Consider the following 20,431-nt stretch of genomic DNA (forward strand, 5'->3'; position numbering starts at 1 on the left):
CACTGGTGAAGATATGATGACAATAGTGGATAAATCACTCACATCCTTAGAAGACACGCCATAGACCAAGTTTTGACTGAGCGTTCTTTCAACGCACTCACAAATGTCAGATTCATCTGATCACTGGGATCCAAAGCACCATCTTTACAAAATGTTCTTCCACATGTTATGTGCAATTACACATTTGCACATAAGAGGTCTCCAAATGCCCAAAACATACATAGTGTAGCCTTAAATAGCATTCTTGCTAATGACATGAGGACATTTAGGACATTATGATGATTTCAATAAAATATACATTTCTAAAATAATTTACTTTTAAGGTATAATTTGGGCAACAGGGTTGAACCTTCCAAGGGACTTGGTGAGCCAATATCACAACATGACTGAAAATACAGAAGAAAGAATCCCTTCCCTTAATCTTCAGATGATGCAAATTCTCATTAATTATGTGATTTGTATTTTACAGGAGGGAACGTGTTCATGTCACAGGGTTAAGTTGTTAAGGGACACAAATAATGTATGTTTTCATAACCTAGGATGGATGACTCATGAAAAAAGGATGTTTCAAGCATGAGATGTAAAATGGATTCTTACATTAAAGCAACAGTAAGATCTTTTAAGTACTATAATGTCTATATTCCAAGGTAAAGTGCAGTTATGATTGGCTAGAAAGGAAAAAATACAGTTGTGAACTGTTTTGCACTATTTTTCAAGGTGTAGCATTAACATTTTAAGTTATTTATCTAAAATAACATAAGTTGTTCAGGAGGGCAGTATTCGTGCAATCACTGATTAAAATAAAAGTGTAAAGTGTCTTCAAACTGCTACATTTTGTAGGCTGAAGTAAAATCATTTAGAGGGAGGACTTTATCGAACAGTTTGAAATGTAGTAACTCTGAAAATGACCTCAGTGATCATTTCTGTATGAACAGTTTTTTGTGTGGTGTTACGTGTTGCACTGTGCTGCTGCCACAAGCTGCTTGTGCTCAGCTGGTTTCCCAACTGCGTCTGCACATCCAGGGTACAGGCCATGGCATAGATCAGCGCAATATGGGTCAGAAGTCTCTGATGCGCTGGTGTCCATGCAGCAGAAGACGTGTCTAGAGTGAGTCAAAACCAAAAGTCATTGCTCAATGACCCCCTGCTCTTTCACCTCCCACAGAAACACTCACCCACGGGACGCTTTTTGCAAAAGGTCAGCATCTTGTTTCAAAGCAAACACTGCACTGGACAAATACGAACAGTAAAATACAAGCTATCAAAATGCCATAATTATATAAAATATTAACGTTATACCCATATCCTTAGTAACTGACTTTAACTCATAATTATACAACAGTTAGTTCCAGCCACACAAGCTGATTGGTTGAGGAGCGTTCTAACTGTGCTGTTATTTCGCCATTACATCACAGGATTTTCACAAACACTGTATTACTCGGCTAAGATGATACTGCTAAGCAACGACTTTGACAGCTGTAGGAGACGCTCAAGCCATTTGAACATTTTTACTTCTTACTTTGCCACAAACAGAAAATGGATACTTTTAAGATCACATTTAACCGACAGCCAATTTGGTCAGACTCTGAGGATGAGACCACACTAAATTCCCAAAACGTCATTACCACTGAACAAGCTTTGCAGTCGGCAGCTATGACAGAAGAACACCTAAACAACCTGGAACTAGCCAGACATGAACCGAATACCATTTGCCAAACGTGTAGTCTCATCTTCAGAGTCTGATCAAATTGGACACAGTCATAAAACTTCCACAATAAAAAACAATGACAGTTTGGGAATTTAGTGTAAGGAGCTGGAGAACAAACTGCCGGCTGTGCAGCGAGTGAGCTGACGTAGCAACAAGCTGCTTATTAATGAAGGAAGGATAATTTGGCAGAAGGAACTGCTAACATATTAAATGACACATGGCACAATGTATTCATTTCTTACTATATTTATTTAACTGTTGTATAAAAGCAATAGAACATTCGAGGTCCTGTGTTATTCCTATAACATCACGGCTGTGATGATCTATGGCACCCACAGTATTTCGCGATAACACACTCCCTCTATTGCTTAAGTAACTCACTTTGAACTAATATCAATGCTTTAGAGCATATTGATAATACTGAATACTGATAATGCCCATGACAATTTGGCATGGTAAAATTGCTGTGCTTAGACTTATTTTATTAGACAGCTTAAAAGTCCACTATCCATGTAAGTTGTATACAGACTTAAAGACAATGTGAATCTGAAACTTCAACTCATGACATGATGTTGTCTGACCGATAAACAGTATCAGGTATGGTTTCTGAGCTATCTGATTGTTGCTGCTCAATGATAGGTAGGGTAGTGGAAAAATGAAACCACCTTAGAAGGCACATTTTATGTCTGTTTTACTATCTCGGCTGTATGTCTCAGTGTGTGCTGATGTTCTAGTACAGTCTCATGTCTCAGTGTGTGCTGATGTTCTAGTACAGTCTCATGTCTCAGTGTGTGCTGATATTCTAGTACAGTCTCATGTCTCAGTGTGTGCTGATGTTCTAGTACAGTCTCATGTCTCAGTGTGTGCTGATGTTCTAGTACAGTCTCATGTCTCAGTGTGTGCTGATGTTCTAGTACAGTCTCATGTCTCAGTGTGTGCTGATGTTCTAGTACAGGCTAGAAATACAAACGCAAACGCAGACTTACATAACCTTTAGCTCAGCTCTAGCCACTTTTCTCGCATCTGAGGAAAATTTCTTGTAAAATGTCTCTCAATGTTTGACTTTTTATGAGGTTGAAGTCATTGCTGGTCTGCAGAGGAGATGAAGTTTATGCTCTGAGCTTTAAAAGACGGCGGTGGGACGGACGTCCAGCTTATGTGTCTCAGAGCACGACGTCTTCCTCCCGCCGCTTCCTTTATAAGTACATGTGAAGGACGTTTTTCTGAGTCTGACGTCAGTTTAAAGCCATTAAAAACTCAAGCGCGCCAACTGGAAACTCATCTCACGCCGACTGGACTTCACGCGATGCTCGCTGTCATGGTAACGTTTACTCTCAGCGCTGCTCCACGCATGCGCGTCATTTTGCATTGAATTACTTGCAGTGCGCATGTAAACGAAGATTTTCCATCACAGGCTGTGTTTACATGCAAAGATTACCAATCCGATTTAACACAATCGGATTACAGACTCAGACTGAGGTGTTTATGCTCACTCTATTCAACGGTCTGATGAAAATCTTCGTTTACATGCTAACTACAAACAATCCGATGCAAAATGACGCGCATGCGTGGAGCAGCGCTGAGAGTAAACGTTACCATGACAGCGAAGATCACGTGATGTCCTGTCAACATGAGACGAGTTTCCAGTTGGAGCGCTTTAAACTGATGTCAGACTCAGAAAAAACGTCCTTCACATGTACTTATAAAGGAAGCGGCGAGAGGAAGACGTCGTGTTCTGAGACACATAAGCTGGACGTCCGTCCCACCGCCGTCTTTTAAAGCTCAGAGCATAAACTTCGTCTCCTCTGCAGACCAGCTTCTGCGGCGCCATGCTGAACATTATAAACCTTATACGAGACGCGCATGCGCAGAACGTATTTACACGTTCCGATTGGAGTGTAATCGGATTCAGGCGTTTACACGGATATTATTCTTCTGTTTAACTGATTATTTAGAGCTTTACCCACCTCGTTCAGTCGGAAAGAAACTGTATTCCGAATGGCCTCAATCGGACTAGACTATTCCGATTGAGGTGTTTACATGGACAAATTCTATTCCGATTGAGCTATTAGTCGGATTATTAAACTGCAATTTTCAGGCTTAAGTATTGGTGAAATTTAACAAGGACTCTGAATGTCATGTCTGTACATACACCGATCAGGCATAACATTATGACCACCTCCTTGCTTCTATGCTCATTGTCCATTTATCAGCTCCACTTACTATATAGGTGCACTTTATAGTTCTACAGTTACAGACTGTAGTTCATCTGTTTCTCTGCATACTTTGTTAGTCCCCTTTACCCTGTTCTTCAGTGATCAGGACTCCCATGGACCCTCACAGAACAGATACTATTTGGGTGGTGGAGGTGTGTTGTGCTGGTACAAGTGGATAAGTCACAGCAGTGCTGCTCCAGTTTTTAAACACTGTGTCCACTCTATTAGACGCACATGCATTGTCAGTTCACCCTGTAGATGTAAAGCCAGAGACGATAGCTCATCTCTTGCTGTACAGTATGAATTGTCGTCTTGTCCTTCATCATTGGTCACAGGACGCTGCCCACAAGACGCTGTTGGCTGGATATTTTTGGTTGGTGGACTATTCTCCGTCCAGCAGTGACACTCAAGGGTTTAAAAACTCCAGCAGCACTACTGTGTCTGATCCACTCAGACCAGTGCAACACACCACCACCACGTCAGTGTTACTGCAGTGCTGTGAATGAACCACTCAAATAGTGCCAGCTCTCCATGGGGGTCCTGAGCACTGAAGAACAGAGTAAAAGGTGGAAACAAAGTATGCAGAGATACAGATGAACTACAGTCTGTAACTGTAGAACTATAAAGTGCACCTATGTAGTAAGTGGAGCAGATAAAATGGACAATGAGTGTAGAAACAAGGAGGTGGTCATAATGTTATGCCTGCTTGGTGTATCTGGCTGAAAAGTTTAAATTGGACAAAATTCTCTGGTTTGTATTTGGTTATTTGTGTTGATTTTTGTTAGTAAAAACCTGGAATGATTGACTTTGCAATTAGTCTTAATTTTTGTTGTGTAGGTTTGACTGTTGGTTACACTTAAACTTAGGTTTCCGTGATCTTTTTGTGTATTTGCAGCTTTTCAATTGTTTCTTTCTGGTGCATCATAAAATGCAGTGTCTTGTTCACATTATCAGTGGGGCTTGTTTGGTGTGTCAGGCGCAGATTCACAAACATTCCAACAATCACACTCTTAAAGTAACTAAAAAGTAGTACACAACTTTTCAAAAAGTAGCTAAAAAGTAGCGAGTACTTTTTCTGGAAAAGTAGCTAAATTGTAGCTAACTACACATTTTGGGAAAGCAGCTACAAAGTAGCTAACTACTCATTTTTCTGAAGCTATCCCAACCCTGGTAGAAACTATACTAAAGGCAAAGACTGGACACACTGAATAATAAAAAAATCAATATTTTGTTGAGGCTGCTGTGTAATTGATGAATATATGTTGTTTGTTTTTTTCATGATGCTGGAATTTTAATAACTTTTACTTATTTCGTCTGGAAATTAAATAAATGAACAGTGGTCTCTGACCTTTTCATAGTACTGTAGTAATAAAATGTGCTACAGTATCCCTAAACTTTTTTTTCCCACTATTGTTTTCATTAGAGTTGCAATGTACTCACTAATTGTACTACTACTACTACGTATTAATAAAATTCTTGTTTGCTGTCAGTGTTGAATTAGTCATTTTTTGGGACTCTGCTACTGAGAAACTTCAATGTGCCAAAACTAAAGATAACAATTGCAACTTAGCACGTACGCTGTGTGATTGGTACATCATAAAGAACAGTATATCATTAGCTCAAGTTAAGCTGTTGTACTCTGACTGATCTCAGACTCATTTGAATGAATTTAGTGGTCAATTTCAACAGCTTTATTACTGCAACCTCTGGCATGAGACCCAGTAGAGAAAGGTTCACTGAACGATGTGTCTTGTTCTCGCTTTGTATTGGACCACTCGAATTAGTTTTGCCTGTCCTGAACTTTGTATCTAAACATTTAAATATCTAGTTATATTTCACAAACTGAATGGCTGTAATGGTTCTTGTAACACTGAAAAGACTTTAGTAAAACCTCAAAGATTATTTATAGCCTACTTGTAAAGAGAGCTATTTAATGCTGATTATTTTTATGAGAAAAGATATTATGAAAAAAAAACATTTTACAGGAAATTACTGAGGGATTTAATGGATGAAGCCATTGTTTACCACACTGCGGACAATATAAATGGATAATTACAATGCAGTCTGTAAGTAATTGGACAGTGACACAGCTGTCCTCAAGCATGCTGGATTTGGAATGAAACAATGAATGAGGTTAAAGTGCACAGGGTATTTACTAGTGGGTTAATCAAGCATGAATCATAGCCCTGATTATATATGACCCCCATTTCAGAGCAACATAAGTAATTAGACAAATCAGAGAACCTGAAGTCAAAATTGACCTTTTCACTTAATTCACTATATAGTATTATTATTATATATATTTGCTCTCTTCTAAAATGTCACCACGCACCAGCAGGTGGAGAAAAATAATATTCACCAATAATATTGTGTTTCACCTCCACCTACGATCGAGCAAAATGATCACCTAGTTTAGCAGACCTCCCTGATACTTGGTATGAAGTAAAATGCATTATGTATTGTTTTGGAAAAAGCAATTCTTCTGTAAGTGAAATGAATGCTTGATGGATTTCATGTCATGTGACTTAATCAGACAACAACTTCCCAGTTCTTGGCCCAAAACTTTATAATAACATATACACTTCTTTTTTTTTTTTACATTTTGTGATAGTACATTCATTTTATTGATAATCTGTTTTCAAACAAAATGCTTCCCACTGTACTAATCAAACAACAATGAACTTTGGGTCCAACTTGAAGCTCTGTGCTATGAACAGAGAATCATCAAGTTCTTCTGTAGGGAACATTTGATTCCATGATATGCACACATGGCTCACGTACAGTGGGGAAGAATGGGTGTTTTGGTCACGTGAATAGGAGATGAAATCTTCTGGGCAGAGGTCTCTCTATTGAGTTGGCACACACCATATACAGGAACTTGCACAAGCATGCTGGCAAAGCTTCTGTGTTTTTCATGAATATTCATATTGGTAGGCATGGCTACAGATACCACTGTGCTTAAATAGGGAGTGACTCTGTAGTGAGTTTTCACTGACACCTGAAGACAAACCAATAAGGAGCTATTATCTTAAGGATCTATTTACTTTTGCAAGTAAGTACTATTTTGCAATAGTTTTGTTTTTTATGGTGGTATAACTTATGAGTGCCTGACCTATGCTGATTTGATCTTTTCAACACCTCTGGTTTATTTGATTTTAATTACATAGCTTCATGAGGTACTGATCCTGAACATAGCTCAGTGCTAGCGTTGATTCTGTGGAAGATTACACAAATACTTATTACTTGCTTTCCTTCTTCACAGACTTCAACTTTGAAACAAAATGGAGACTATGCATGAATTTGTCCCATTTGTGAAGGAGATGCTGAGTGCAGGACCTTCAAAGAGGGCCATGAAGGTGTACCTGGTGGGTGGCACCTTTGCAGTTCTGGGGATAGTCAGTGGGATGATGGAGGTCGCCTGTTCACTCTTCCCTGATCAGGAAGAGCCTGTGCTAGAGAAACTGATGGAAGAGAAGGTCACAGTGACAGAGCAGGCCCAAGAGGCACAGACAGCTATCCAGGACCCAGATGACATGGATGCGGAGACAGAGGCCAAGGCTAAGGAACATCCCATGCTCAGGCAGCGGCGCATGAGCTTCAGAGCACACGCCTCATAAATATCCCACTTTCCGCCGCAACATGTACTTAGCTGGGAAAAAAAGTCACATTGAGTGTTCTGCCTTTGCACTGAGGTACTATGCAAGCCTGACAGAGAGGAAAACGGAAAGTGTCTGTTGGGATCAAATGCTGCTGAGCAGCAAATGTTGGGAAGTTTTGGGGGTCTCATGTTAAACAATGTTATGTGTCAGATGATGTAATGCTTTTCTACTGGGTGAACGTTATTTATAAAGGATGTATTAAGTTTTTACAGAATGTGCTTTGTCTGATTGCAACTGAATAAATTCTAGTTTGCTGAAACTTTTGCCCCTTCCTCTTACTTTTAAGGACTGAAATTTAAACACATTTCCCAAGTGTATGCATTTAAATAGGTTTAATTTATAGCCTCACTGATACCCATTCCAAAATATCCTCAAACTGAACATTATTTTTTTCGGTTATTTTAAAGAGGATCCTACTCTTGGCTTTTATTATGCCCTTTCTGAAAAAAGTTACAGGACTCTTATTATTCCGGCAGTTGGCTATATTGGAGGAATACGAAAATAAAGCAAGCTACTGTCACTACACAGCTCTCTGTAGACAACACGATAGAGCAGTTAGCGAACTAGACATAACCGTATGTTTTAACTAAGAAAGGAAAAATAACTGCAAAGATCTGCGGAGATGGATGGCGTAGATTCAATAACTAAGCTAAGCTAATTTTCACACAACGTCCTGCTTGCTTGCTTGCTAGCGTTAGCTAAGCTAACGGTTCTCTCAGCATTGTAGCGGCAAGAACTTTTAAGACAAGTGGGATGTTCTGATCATCCCTGTCGGAAATCTGCTTCGCCTACGAACCACCTAAAACCCAAAAGAGTGAAACTTCAACATGCTTACCGGCGAGGTAGTCTCTTCTTTGTAATTCACTTAACGTTAGCATAGCAGCTAAAACGGCTAGCTAACTAGCTGTTTTAGCATAAAGTGGTGAAAACTTCGGTCTCCTTAACTTCAGGGTGCTTTTGGTTGCTAGCTGATATTTATTTAACATAACCAGCCCATAAAAACAAGTTAGTTGCCTTACGTTGTTCAAGTTAAATGTGACTTTGGCTTTTTTATTCTTACGTTTTAGCGGTCAGGAGGTAACAAGTCCAACACAAGCCCTGCGGAGAACTATTACCTGGCACGGCGGCGCACCCTTCAGGTCGTGGTCAGCTCTTTGTTGACGGAATGTGGCTTCGAGAGTGCCGAGAAAGCTGCAGTGGAAACCTTAACAGAAATGATGCAGAGCTGTAAGTAAACTCAGGAACCGACATCAGTCTAGTGCGCATCACTGTGGCGTCAACTAGGAATATAACTGGCACATTTGTACGTCTATAACTCACAGAAAGATCCTGTTTCTGTAAACAAATATACCTCACAATTTAGCTTTCATCAGCAGTATACAGATAGACCTGGTGTCTGTTTATCTGTTTTCTTGTTATTAATGCATCTTATCTGTGTAACTGCAACCAATGAGGTGATAGATTTACAAATCAAATCACCTTTTTTGTCACATCGCATTTACACAGGTGGAAAATGAGTGAAAATCTTAGGTGCGTAGCCACCTTATAGACTTTAAATACAAAAAAAAAAAAATCTAAGAAGAAAAAGAAATATATACACCGACTCTGAATGTATACATTTTAAAGTTTTTAAAGAATAAATAGATTCCAGTGAAATAATATATCAAAATGTGCATTTTAACACAGCAAGAATTCTCAGGAATCTAAGTAACCTTATTACATCTGATTCCAAGTCTAATTATTGTGAAATGTTTAAGCTATAATACACGTTTAAGTAATGTTAAATGCTGATGGGCAGCCTTGAGAGTATCAATGTGTTTTACCAATAGTGAGCAAACAAGTGTTTTGGCTTTTTATTTATTGAATAATTTTTCTTTTTTCTTTGTATATGGTCTTAGTTATACACTGTCATACCATACTTTAATAAATCATTGGTCTAATTGCGATACAGCCCAGGCACATGTGTAGCATTACAATTTATTTTTAGGTGGTTTACCCTAAAATACTTTGGTAAGGGTTAAACTGTTCAAACATTTAGAAAATGCAATCTAATATGACTCTTCTTGTGTGGTTGTCTGTGTTGCTGGTATGCCTGTGTTTGTGTGGCTATAACTGAACGATGTAGCCTGTTTATGCTGTGCTGAACTTGTTCTCCTCCTTTAAACTGTTTTTCAGATATAACTGAAGTTGGGCGATGTGCAAAAGCAAGCTGTGAGCATACAGCAAGAAGCACCCCAACACTGTCAGATGTGGTCATTACACTGGTGGAAATGGGTAAGAAATATATATGGAAAAAGTGATTTAGGTTTTTACTGTAATTCCTACAGCCATATGCGAAAGTTTGAACACCCCAGTCAAATTACATTAAATGAAAATAAATCGACACATCCTCTGAAGGAAACAAACATAAATATGGCATCTGCATAGCATGTGCACAGTTTCAGTTTATTTGCTGAGTTTTATTGGAAAAAATAACACAGAATATGAAATGTCCTGTAATTTTTGCACATTTTGTATTTTTTCCCCCAATATTTAAAATGTGCCGTTTAAAAAGCACTGTAGCGAGGCATGTGCTACCCCAGGCTCAAGGAGGACGCTGGAAGCAGGGTTTAGGGTTGCAGCAGCCATCACTTTAATTCACAGAACATAAACCAAACACAAAGACGGCCACTTTTCAGTGACTCAAGCTGGCCTTTCAGTCTTTTGTTGCTGCTCCCCCCCGCCCCAGTTCTTTTTAAAGGCGCTCATGCTGCGGCCAGATAAGAATCAGCTGGCTCTCATTAAGGGCAACATGAGCACCAGAGCCAAGAGGGAACGAGAGCCCGCCTCCCCGTTACCGCTCCAACTGCTCAGCCGCCTGGGTCGAAGGTAGAGGCCTCACTGTGTAACAGGGAGCGGGGCCCAGGCGGTGGAGCTCGGGACTCACTCCTTCCTCTGGTGCCTCTAGTGGTTGGCACCAGCGTCGTCCCCCTCCTCGCGCCAGCACTCTCGTGACTCGCATCCATCGGGGGAGCTCAGGTTTTGCACTCCACCCCCTCCACGCATGCGGCTCTCTCCCCAGTGTCCTCCCCGAGGTGCTCGCCACTGGGGGCGGGCACATGCCACAAACACCTACTCTGTAGATGACGTGAACTTGTTTTCACTTAGAAAATCAAAACTTGAAATTTTACCGGGGTGTCCAAACTTTTGCATACCACTATATTTTTCCCATTTTATATTCCATAGTTTTCAGTGGAGTAATAGAAATCTTTAGTTTGACTAGTGGTCCACAGCCTAATGCATTCATGGAAATTATATACTAAATCCATATAACATTATGTTGTATTTTCCCCGAACACTTTTTTTGGCTACTTTTTTTACACTGAGCACAAGAACTGAGAACTGATTAAAAGTTTGACTATGCAGACATAGTTTAGTTTAACCTTAGAAAATAGGCAGTCATAGACCAGGTGACTTTTTCAACATTTCTTGCATGCCCTAGATTTTCATTGCACAGATGCGTGCTTGTGGCAGTGCAGGGTTTACGTTGGCTGCGAGTGCCAGACACTTGTATTTCTCTGTTAATAACTGAACCCAGAGTCTGTCCTCTTGCTAGACTTGGTCTGCTCCAATCAGAGGTCAGTCTGAAATTACAACACAGCATCTGTCTGAAGGATTTTAGGCTGGCGGCCACATAACCAGTCACATTTTGTTTGGTTTTCTAAGAAGCAATATAAGTGGAATAAGTGGAGGAAAAGCACAAATTTTTATATATACATTTTTAGATTGATAAAAAATATAATTTAACTTAGACATGCCCGTTTTTAATATTATTAATGTTGTTGTTGGTTTCTTGTGGAGCGTTGGTCATAGTAAACATGTTCAAGGCTTGGTTCATATGCACATTATCATTATTAAAATGTCTTTTCTCTCTAATAACAATCTCAGGTTTTAATGTAGACACATTGCCAGCGTATTCCAAAAGATCTCAGAGGATGGTCATAACTGCACGTGAGTATCTCACTAGATTATTTGTCATTTGCTTCTGGAAACAACTACTGAATCACCACTTTTGCACATGGTTACAATTATTTGAATTATATGATTTTTTTTTATTAAACCTTATCTTTTTCTATCTCTGAAAGTCTCTTGCTGAGGTCTATGTGTTTGCTCTTTCACAGCTCCAGTAACAAATGCCCCAGTGATCCCCAAGTCCCTTGTGACTGGACAGAAACGAACTCATCCTGCTTACATCCCTAGTCACTTTCCAGAGTTTCCAGACCCTCATACATACATCAAGACCCCAGTAAGTAACGTCCTCATTCTGAGGTTCATGCATTTATAAAAGGGCTGCACAATATAGACATAAAAAAACTGAAGTGTGTGCTTTTGCCTTGTAATAATGAAACCAAAAATGTAAACAGGTTTTTAAATTTAATTGTTAATTCAACAGTAGGTAACATTAGTGGCAATGTTACAAATATCATAATGTAAATATATTTTTTTTCTGCTCTTCTTTGATTAAAAAGAGCATTACAGTAACCATCTCCTTCAGGCAGATTATATTATATTATATAATTATATAACATAATTATATAATTATATTATATTATATTAAATTAATAAAAATGGACTTCTGTGCATATTTTGTTTGTTCATTTGACATATTTTGCTCAAGACTTGTGCCTAGGGATGGAGCTTCTGGATATTTGTCTTTACACTGTTCAGAAGAGAACATTTGTCACTGATGTTAAGAAAATCCACATAGTGAAAGCAAGTTTATTTTCCTTATTTGCAGACGTTTCGTGAGCCTGTGTCAGAGTACCAGGTGGTGCGCGAGAAGGCAGCTTCTCAGAGGAGAGACGTTGAGAGAGCCCTCACGCGCTTCATGGCCAAAACTGGAGAAACGCAAAGCCTGTTTAAAGATGACCTCACTGCCTTTCCATGTAAGATCTCTGCCTTGTGTGTAAATCCATCCCTCCTAAAGAACTGTGTTGATGCAGATCTGCATGTCAGAGGTTGTAGTTTACTGTGTGTATTTTATGAAAGAGAGAATGTATGTAAGTATGCATGTGGTGCAGGGTTGTTGATAGTTTTCACGTTGATACCAGTACCAAGTGTAACATCAAAAATCTGGACCCAGTGATACTATTATGGAAAAAAAAAACAAATATTAAAGGACCCTTATCATACAGTTGTTTTCCCCTGAAGTGACACATGTAACCAATAGCCATAATTCAGTTTACCAACTGACCATTTTTTAAACTCTCTTCATCCCTTCAGTTTAAACAGGCTGTTTTTGATACTGTGTCTTTAAGACTGAAACATCTAAATGAGCTCTGTTCTGATTGGCTGCCCTGTTAAAAAGCAGTCCAGGGTGATATGCTCTTTATATCTTCAGCAGTAGTGGGTGGAGGTACACCGCTGCAGGCAAAAAAAGAGACAATTATTTGAAAATTTGTTGAATATCGTGACCTCACAGAAACCATGAATTTACACTTGATATACTGGGAAAATAACAGTAACAAAAGGTGTTAATGTAGCTGACAATTCAGCATATTTAAGCCTTGGAGACACTACATGACTTTCAAAGTCTTAACAGATCATAAAAAGACTGTATATCTCACATCTTTGGCTAATTTGTGCAGTTTTTTGGTGACTGCAGAATTGGAGATCTCGCACAAACTTTGGATGACACGATGCACAACTTTTTAGTTTTTAATGAACCTAATCAAACTCACCGAACTTGCGAGAACAGAACATGTGATACTTGGCAACTTGCTGCTGTTGTGGTTGTATGCACTGACACAGTAAAGAAACAGGAGCTAATACATATTAAGGTGATGGTCCTGGATGTAAAGATGTGATTTGTGTGGTAGATTTCAGAAATTCTGCATCTATTGGCGTGTGCATCCTCAACTCAAGCTGTTGTGTGACGGCAAATCAAGTAGTTAATGAATCTTCTTCTGTCTGTAGAAACAAGTACCTAAAGGACAGGCCCCAATATACATATAATTTACACGAAACGTGCCCTATTTTATGAAGATGTTTCGTAGTAAAGCAGTCTCATGAATGGTTGTCCTGGTAGCTGGAGATGAACTGCTCCACCCACTGGCCAGAGCTTAAATAGCATGATGGTGTTTAAGCACAGTTTAACAACAGTTTGAGAAAAAAAAAAAAAGCTAAATTAACAAAAAAGTTAATTTAACATGTTGGAATGGTGTGTTGCCTGTTTATTTTCCTAATTTACTTGCCACCACAGATTTAATTGAAGAAAAAAAGGGTAAAATTTTCATGCGCTTACTTTATAATCAGTTTTCATTCTAGGTAAATGTGATGAATGAAAGGCCATTGCGTCACATACAGTATGTTCCTAAATAAAACTCTTCACCTGTATGTTTTATATGTATGAGAGCAGTCATATGTCTGCTGATCCATTCACATCCGATCACAATAACAATTTTGTTTACCTCTGTAGGCAAGAAAAAAGCACCAAAAGCCAGAGTATAGAACTTTTTACCATGTTCTAGCACTGAAAAAGCATTAAACGTCCAGTACATTATGCAGCACTATTGTGGTGTGTTAATCTTTGTCTGCTCTTACTCAGTGATAGCAGCACGGCCAAGCTCTATCCCGTACTTGAGCGCCCTCTTGCCCTCTGAGCTGGAGTTGCAGACGCTAGAGGAAACGGACTCATCTGAACAGGATGACCAGACAGACACCGAGAACAACCCCAACAACACAATTCATGTAAGAGAATCCTGAATGCCTTTGCTGTGATGGTATTTTTGTACATTTCATATTCTAATGATACTTTGACATTTTTTCTGTAAACTTTGTTTACATTTAAACGTAAAGTTTACATGATGCAAGGACTTGGTAGTGTTATGGTGATTTGGTTTTTCTCAATTCAGGACGATGCAGGAGCAGATAAGGAGAATGCTGTACTGCCACCTGGTGGTGGTGTCCCTACAGTGAAATCAAACGAAGAAAATATGATTGATAACCCCTACCTACGGCCAGTGAAGAAGCCGAAAGTGAGACGGAAAAAATGAACGGCAGATAAATAGACTGAAGTCTAGTACAAGACAACAGCAGTCTGACTTTGTGGTGCTCATTGGTCGCATCGTGCCTCTGAAAATCATGGGAATAACAAAGTTTTGCAGTCAGATGATGAGCAACGGCGATGTTGCATTTTGAAACAGTTTATCAATTTTATCGTGATACGCCATTGATAAACAGCCCTACTGTTTTTGAATATAGTTTTAGATATTTAGTTGGCTTATTGGTGTTGTCAAAACAAACAGATAACTGAGATGAGAAATGTTTGTTTGATGATTGCCTCACCTTTTGATATTCTTCTTTGTCAAGGTATTCATAATTGAAGGAATGAGGAAAATAAATGTTTCCCCCCTCCACATGCACACATTGATTACTGTTTACTTGGGATGTGAGAGGATACTCGGCCACAATATGATATAACCCCCTATTTTTGAATCCAGAAGAAGAAAAATAACTTGCCTAGTAAACATTATTTGCTCTTTAATGGACCAAACTGGCATTTCTAATTTATTTATTTAATAAAATAAAATGTGTTGCCCATTTAAATGACAAGAATCAAATAAAGCAAAGCCTTCATAGGGCAGGACACCTTCCAGTTGTGTGAAGTGTCATTACCGAAAGTTAGTTCTTTATATCAGGGTTTGTAAATATTTGGATTATTATTTGCAGGGCCTCATCACCCACCCCAGTCTTTATTTATGTGTTAGGAAAGTTCAGTAAATTCAGAGTTAGACATAATATTTAAGCATATATAGTAGTAGACACAAAAGTAAAATATATTAAATATTACATGATATGTCTAAGTGGGATATGCTTCGTTTCTTCATTCTTGATTTTTGTTATCAGGCTCTAAGCAAGTGTTTATATCAAGATGGTTCTTTTTATATACAGTGGGGGAAAAAAAAGTAGGCAGTCACCAATTGTGCAAGTTCTCCCACTTAAAAAGATGAGAGGCCTGTAATTGACATCATAGGTAGACCTCAACTATGAGAGACAAAGTGAAAAAAATTCAGAAAATCACATTGTCTGACTTTTAAAGAATTTATTTGCAAATTATGGTGGAAAATAAGTATTTGGTCAATAACAAAAGTTCATCTCAATACTTTGTTATATACCCTTTGTTGGCAGTGACAGAGGTCAAACGTTTTCTGTAAGTCTTTACAAGGTTGGCACACACCGTTGCTGGTATGTTGGCCCATTCCTCCATGCAGATCTCCTCTAGAGCAGTGATGTTTCGGGGCTGTCGGCGGGCAACACAGACTTTCAACTCCCTCCAAAGGTTTTCTATGGGGTTGAGATCTGGAGACTGGCTAGGCCACTCCAGGACCTTGAAATGCTTCTTACGAAGCCACTCCTTTGTTGCCCTAGCAGTGTGTTGGGATCGTTGTCATGCTGAAAGACCCAGCCACGTTTCATCTTCAATGCCCTTGCTGATGGAAGGTTTGCACTCAATCTCACAATACATGGCCCCATTCATTCTTTCATGTACACGGACCAGTCGTCCTGGTCCCTTTGCAGAGAAACAGCCCCAAAGCATGATGTTGCCACCCCCATGCTTCACAGTTGGTATGGTGTTCTTTGGATGCACCTCAGCATTCACTCTCCTCCAAACACGACGAGTTGTGTTTGTACCAAACAGTTCTACTTGTTTCATCTGACCATATGACATTCTCCCAATACTCTTCCGGAACATCCAAATGCTCTCTAGCAAACTTCAGATGTGCCCGGATATGTTCTGGCTTAAGCAGGGGGACACGTCTGGCACTGCAAGATCCGAGTCCCTGTGTTGTGTGTAGTGTGTTACTGACAGTAGCCTTTGTAACGTTGGTCCCAGCTTTCTGCAGGTCATTCACTAGGTCCCCCCGTGTGGTTCTGGGATTTCTGCTCACCGTTCTTGTGATCATTTTGACCCCACGGGCTGAGATCTTGCGTGGAGCCCCTGATCGAGGGAGATTAGCAGTGGTCTTGTAGGTCTTCCATTTTCTGATTATTGCTCCCACAGTAGATTTCTTCACACCAAGCTGCTTGCCTATTGCAGATTCAGTCTTCCCAGCCTGGTGCAGGTCTACAATCTTGTTTCTGGTGTCCTTCGACAGCTCTTTGGTCTTCACCATAGTGGAGTTTGGAGTGTGACTGTTTGAGGTTGTGGGCAAGTGTCTTTTATACAGATAACAAGGTCAAACAGGTGCCATTAATAAGTGGAGGACAGAGGAGCCTCTTAAAGAAGTTACAGGTCTGTGACAGCCAGAAATCTTGCTTGTTTGTAGGTGACCAAATACTTATTTTCCACCATTATTTGCAAATAAATTCTTTAAAAATCAGACAATGTGATTTTCAGAATTTTTTTTTCCTCATTTTGTCTCTCATAGTTGAGGTCTACCTATGATGTCATTTACAGGCCTCTCATCTTTTTAAGTGGGAGAACTTGCACAATTGGTGACTGACTAAATACTTTTTCCCCCACAGTGTGTATGTATATATATACTTTCAAACTTAATTTATCCGAGAGAACAAATTAGATGGCAGGGTTAAAACATACACACAAAAAGATACACTATGTCATGTAAAGACATGATTAGTTTATTAATCAGTAAGTGTGTGTCAGCCAGCAGGGAAATGTGACCAATGTGTGTTTAACAGACATGTTGCCATCAGTACAAAAGTTGAACTCCTTCATTCTCTGACCTGTGGTCACAAAGGTATTGTTGTAATGGGAGTTATACAAAAGTAAGCTGCAAATATGAGAGGGATTGTTAAAGATCCCCTCCAGGGAAAAACTCATTTTTAGACTTGTTAGCAAGTCCATGTGGTATCTGTGTTTTAGAAGCGAGAAGACATAGCTGAGTACTTCTGCTGTGAAACTGCAGTGCTCCAGTGAGAATGTCAAAAAGACAGATCCAGGGTTTCATACGTCACAAATTTAAGAATTTATTTGGAAAAATCTGATAGTCCCAGCAACACTTCCAGAGAAAACTCAGGTTTGTGGTAGCCATTTTCCAGAGGACATTTTTGCAAATTTTACTCAGATGGGGTTTGCCAATAAAATTATATTGAAGCTAGATGCTGTTCCATCCATTCATCAGCCAAACTGTACATTTATTGTGTTTTATCTGTGGACTATTTACAACAAATCTACTAGGCTGGCATCTTATTCAGAATAAGAATTTACAACCATTTGTCACTGTGTTTTCACACTGTGAAATCAGACCTCTGCATTTAACCCATCCGTGCAGTGAAACACCCACATACATGCACACTAGTGAACACACACACTAGGGGGCAGTGAGCACACTTGCCCAGATCAGTGGGCAGCCCTATCCACAGCGCCCAGGGAGCAATTAGGGGTTAGGTGCCTTGCTCAAGGGCACTTCAGTCATGGACTGTCAGCCAAGGGGATTGAACCGGCTACCTTCTGGTCACAGGGCTGGTTCACTAACCTCCAGCCCACAACTGCCCCGTAGCCCCAAACCTGGGTAAGCACCCTACACTATACCAATAAGAGTCCTTGGGCAAGATTCATAACACTACTTTCACCTGCCTGTGTAAAATGATCAAATTGTAAGTCGCGCTGTATAAGAGCGTCAGCCAAATGCCATAAATGTAAAAGGTCCTTAAGATATAAATTGCCTTTTTAGCAGTCTGTCAATCACAGTGCAGTGTTTAGGAACAGATCTGTGTAGCACAAATTTTAGAGCAAATGTAAGTAAGTGCTGAAGATGACTGGATGCTTGTTGACAATAAGAGAAAAACACTAATAAAAAAGGAAAAGAAACTCTGAAGGACTTCAACTTCCTTAAAAGACACTGTCACCACCACCAATGAAAGGCTCGTTTTTATGTAAACTTAATTGAAACCTGTCTAGGTAGGTAAAACCCCATTAACATCCTGAATTTGCTTTTGCTCATTCACTATACTTTTATATAGATCATCAGTTACTACTGAAGAAGTCTTGCTATATACCAACAGGGTATCGCAGTGGGTTATGCTGTTGCCTCACAGCAAAAAGGGCCTGGGTTTGATTCCCTGGCCAGTTGACCAGGGTTCTTCTGTGTGGTGTTTCTATGTTATATGAACAGATAGTGCTCAAGTCAACTGCTGTGTCTCTTCCCCTGCTTATGCCTTTGCAATACATACACTATATGGCCAAATGCACATGAATATCTGGCTTTCATGCCTATAGAAGCCAGGTCAGGGCTCTGTGCAGACCACTTGAGTTCCACCACACCAAAGTTGTCAAACCTTTTGCAAACTGTTGCTACAAAGCTGGAAGGATAGAATTGTTTGAAATGTCTTTGTATGCTGTAGCATTAACATTACCCTTCACTGGAACTAAGAGGCCCAGCCCAATCCCTGCAAAAAAAAAAAGCCCCAGATCATTATCCCTCCTCATCAAACTATACTGTTGGCAGTATGCATTCTGGTAGACAGCATTCTCCTGGCATCCACCAAACCTTGATTCACTATTAGACTGACAGATAGTGAAGCGTGATTCAACACTCCAGAGAATACGTTTCCATTATCATCGTGTTTAGTAACATTAGGCTTGTATGCGGCTGCTCAGCCATAAAAATTCATTTCATGAAGCTCCCTATGCCCAGTTGGTAACACTTTACATTATTGTTTCTTAGTTAATAAGTAACTAATCAGGACAAATGAGTAATTCTGCATTAATGCTTAAGTAACTACAAAGGACTACTAGTTAACTACTCAGTAGGTAATAGTGACCTAATGATTAGGTTAGTTCACTCTTAACTAAACAATAACTACTGAGTGTTATAGAGAATTTCTTAGTAACTATGGTTTCTTAGAGTAACTACTCATAAATTACCAATCAATTCTACATTAACTGCTCACTACCTGAGTCTGACAAGGTTCCTGCTAAACTATTAATTAATGTAGTGTATTCCAACACTTCCAACAGTAGTGAAATACACTACACAGTGTGCATTCTCTACAATATAATTAATTATACCCTTCATTTCTATTCACAGAAACAGGTATGCTCAGCGAAGGCTGGGGGCAACACACTGTACTGACTGGTGTCCCTCATGTGTATGTTTTGATCAGAAACCTTAAAAGGCTAATATAGATCTTCATATTTGACAGTGTGAACCAATTTGTACATCAGCCTACAAATGGAACAACTGCGAAATGTTTCAGTATTTAGTGGACCAGTCTGCGTACCTCTCATGTTTAGAAAACACCATTCTTTTCTGCAGGAGCATGTGTTTCAATGTGTTTCTTCTGAACAGTAGCTCTCCTTTATTGTCCTCTTGAGGGCATGTACTTAGTGTCAGTCAGATAATGAAGATAATGAATTAAGGTGTTGCTGTTTTTCATTAGGAGCTAATGATAATCAAGAACAATATAAAATGAAACAATGTTAACTCATTATTAATGAATTAGCAGTTATTGATGATCAGAAACAGTATAAAGTAAAATACATTGTAACTCATAACTAATGAACTAGGAGTTAATGAAGATCTGGAACCGTATTATAAAGTGAAACACATGGTAATTCCCTATTAATGAACTTGGAGTTAATGATTACCAGGAACAGCATTATAAAGAAAAACACATGGTAACTCACTATTAATGAACTAGAAGTTAATCATGATCAGGAACAGTATTATAAAGTGAAACACATGGTAATTCACTATTAATGAACCAGGAGTTAATCATGATCAGGAACAGTATAATAAAGTGAAACACATGGTAATTCACTATTAATGAACCAGGAGTTAATTATAATCAGGAACAATATTATAAAGTGAAACACCTGGTAACTCTCTAGTAATGAACTAGGA

At 39.2% G+C, this 20,431-nt stretch overlaps 2 protein-coding genes across 2 annotated transcripts; both read left to right on the plus strand.

Moving 5' to 3' along the window:
- Positions 1-6,921: 6,921 nt before the first annotated feature.
- Positions 6,922-7,842, plus strand: g0s2 (G0/G1 switch 2). The gene is made up of 2 exons (XM_037541600.1): positions 6,922-6,976; positions 7,187-7,842. Exon 2 carries the CDS (start codon positions 7,206-7,208, stop codon positions 7,539-7,541), a length of 336 nt encoding a protein of 111 aa, XP_037397497.1. The 5' UTR covers positions 6,922-6,976; positions 7,187-7,205; the 3' UTR covers positions 7,542-7,842.
- Positions 7,843-8,056: 214 nt separating this feature from the next.
- LOC108425535 (TAF8 RNA polymerase II, TATA box binding protein (TBP)-associated factor) lies at positions 8,057-15,112 on the plus strand. Its single transcript, XM_017694231.2, has 8 exons — positions 8,057-8,425; positions 8,651-8,810; positions 9,759-9,857; positions 11,511-11,573; positions 11,744-11,868; positions 12,361-12,508; positions 14,170-14,312; positions 14,477-15,112. Exons 1-8 carry the CDS (start codon positions 8,411-8,413, stop codon positions 14,615-14,617), a joined length of 894 nt encoding a protein of 297 aa, XP_017549720.1. The 5' UTR covers positions 8,057-8,410; the 3' UTR covers positions 14,618-15,112.
- Positions 15,113-20,431: the final 5,319 nt, after the last annotated feature.

This window comes from Pygocentrus nattereri, chromosome 9 (assembly GCF_015220715.1).
Source record: "Pygocentrus nattereri isolate fPygNat1 chromosome 9, fPygNat1.pri, whole genome shotgun sequence".
In the NCBI taxonomy this organism is placed as follows: Eukaryota; Metazoa; Chordata; class Actinopteri; order Characiformes; family Serrasalmidae; genus Pygocentrus; species Pygocentrus nattereri.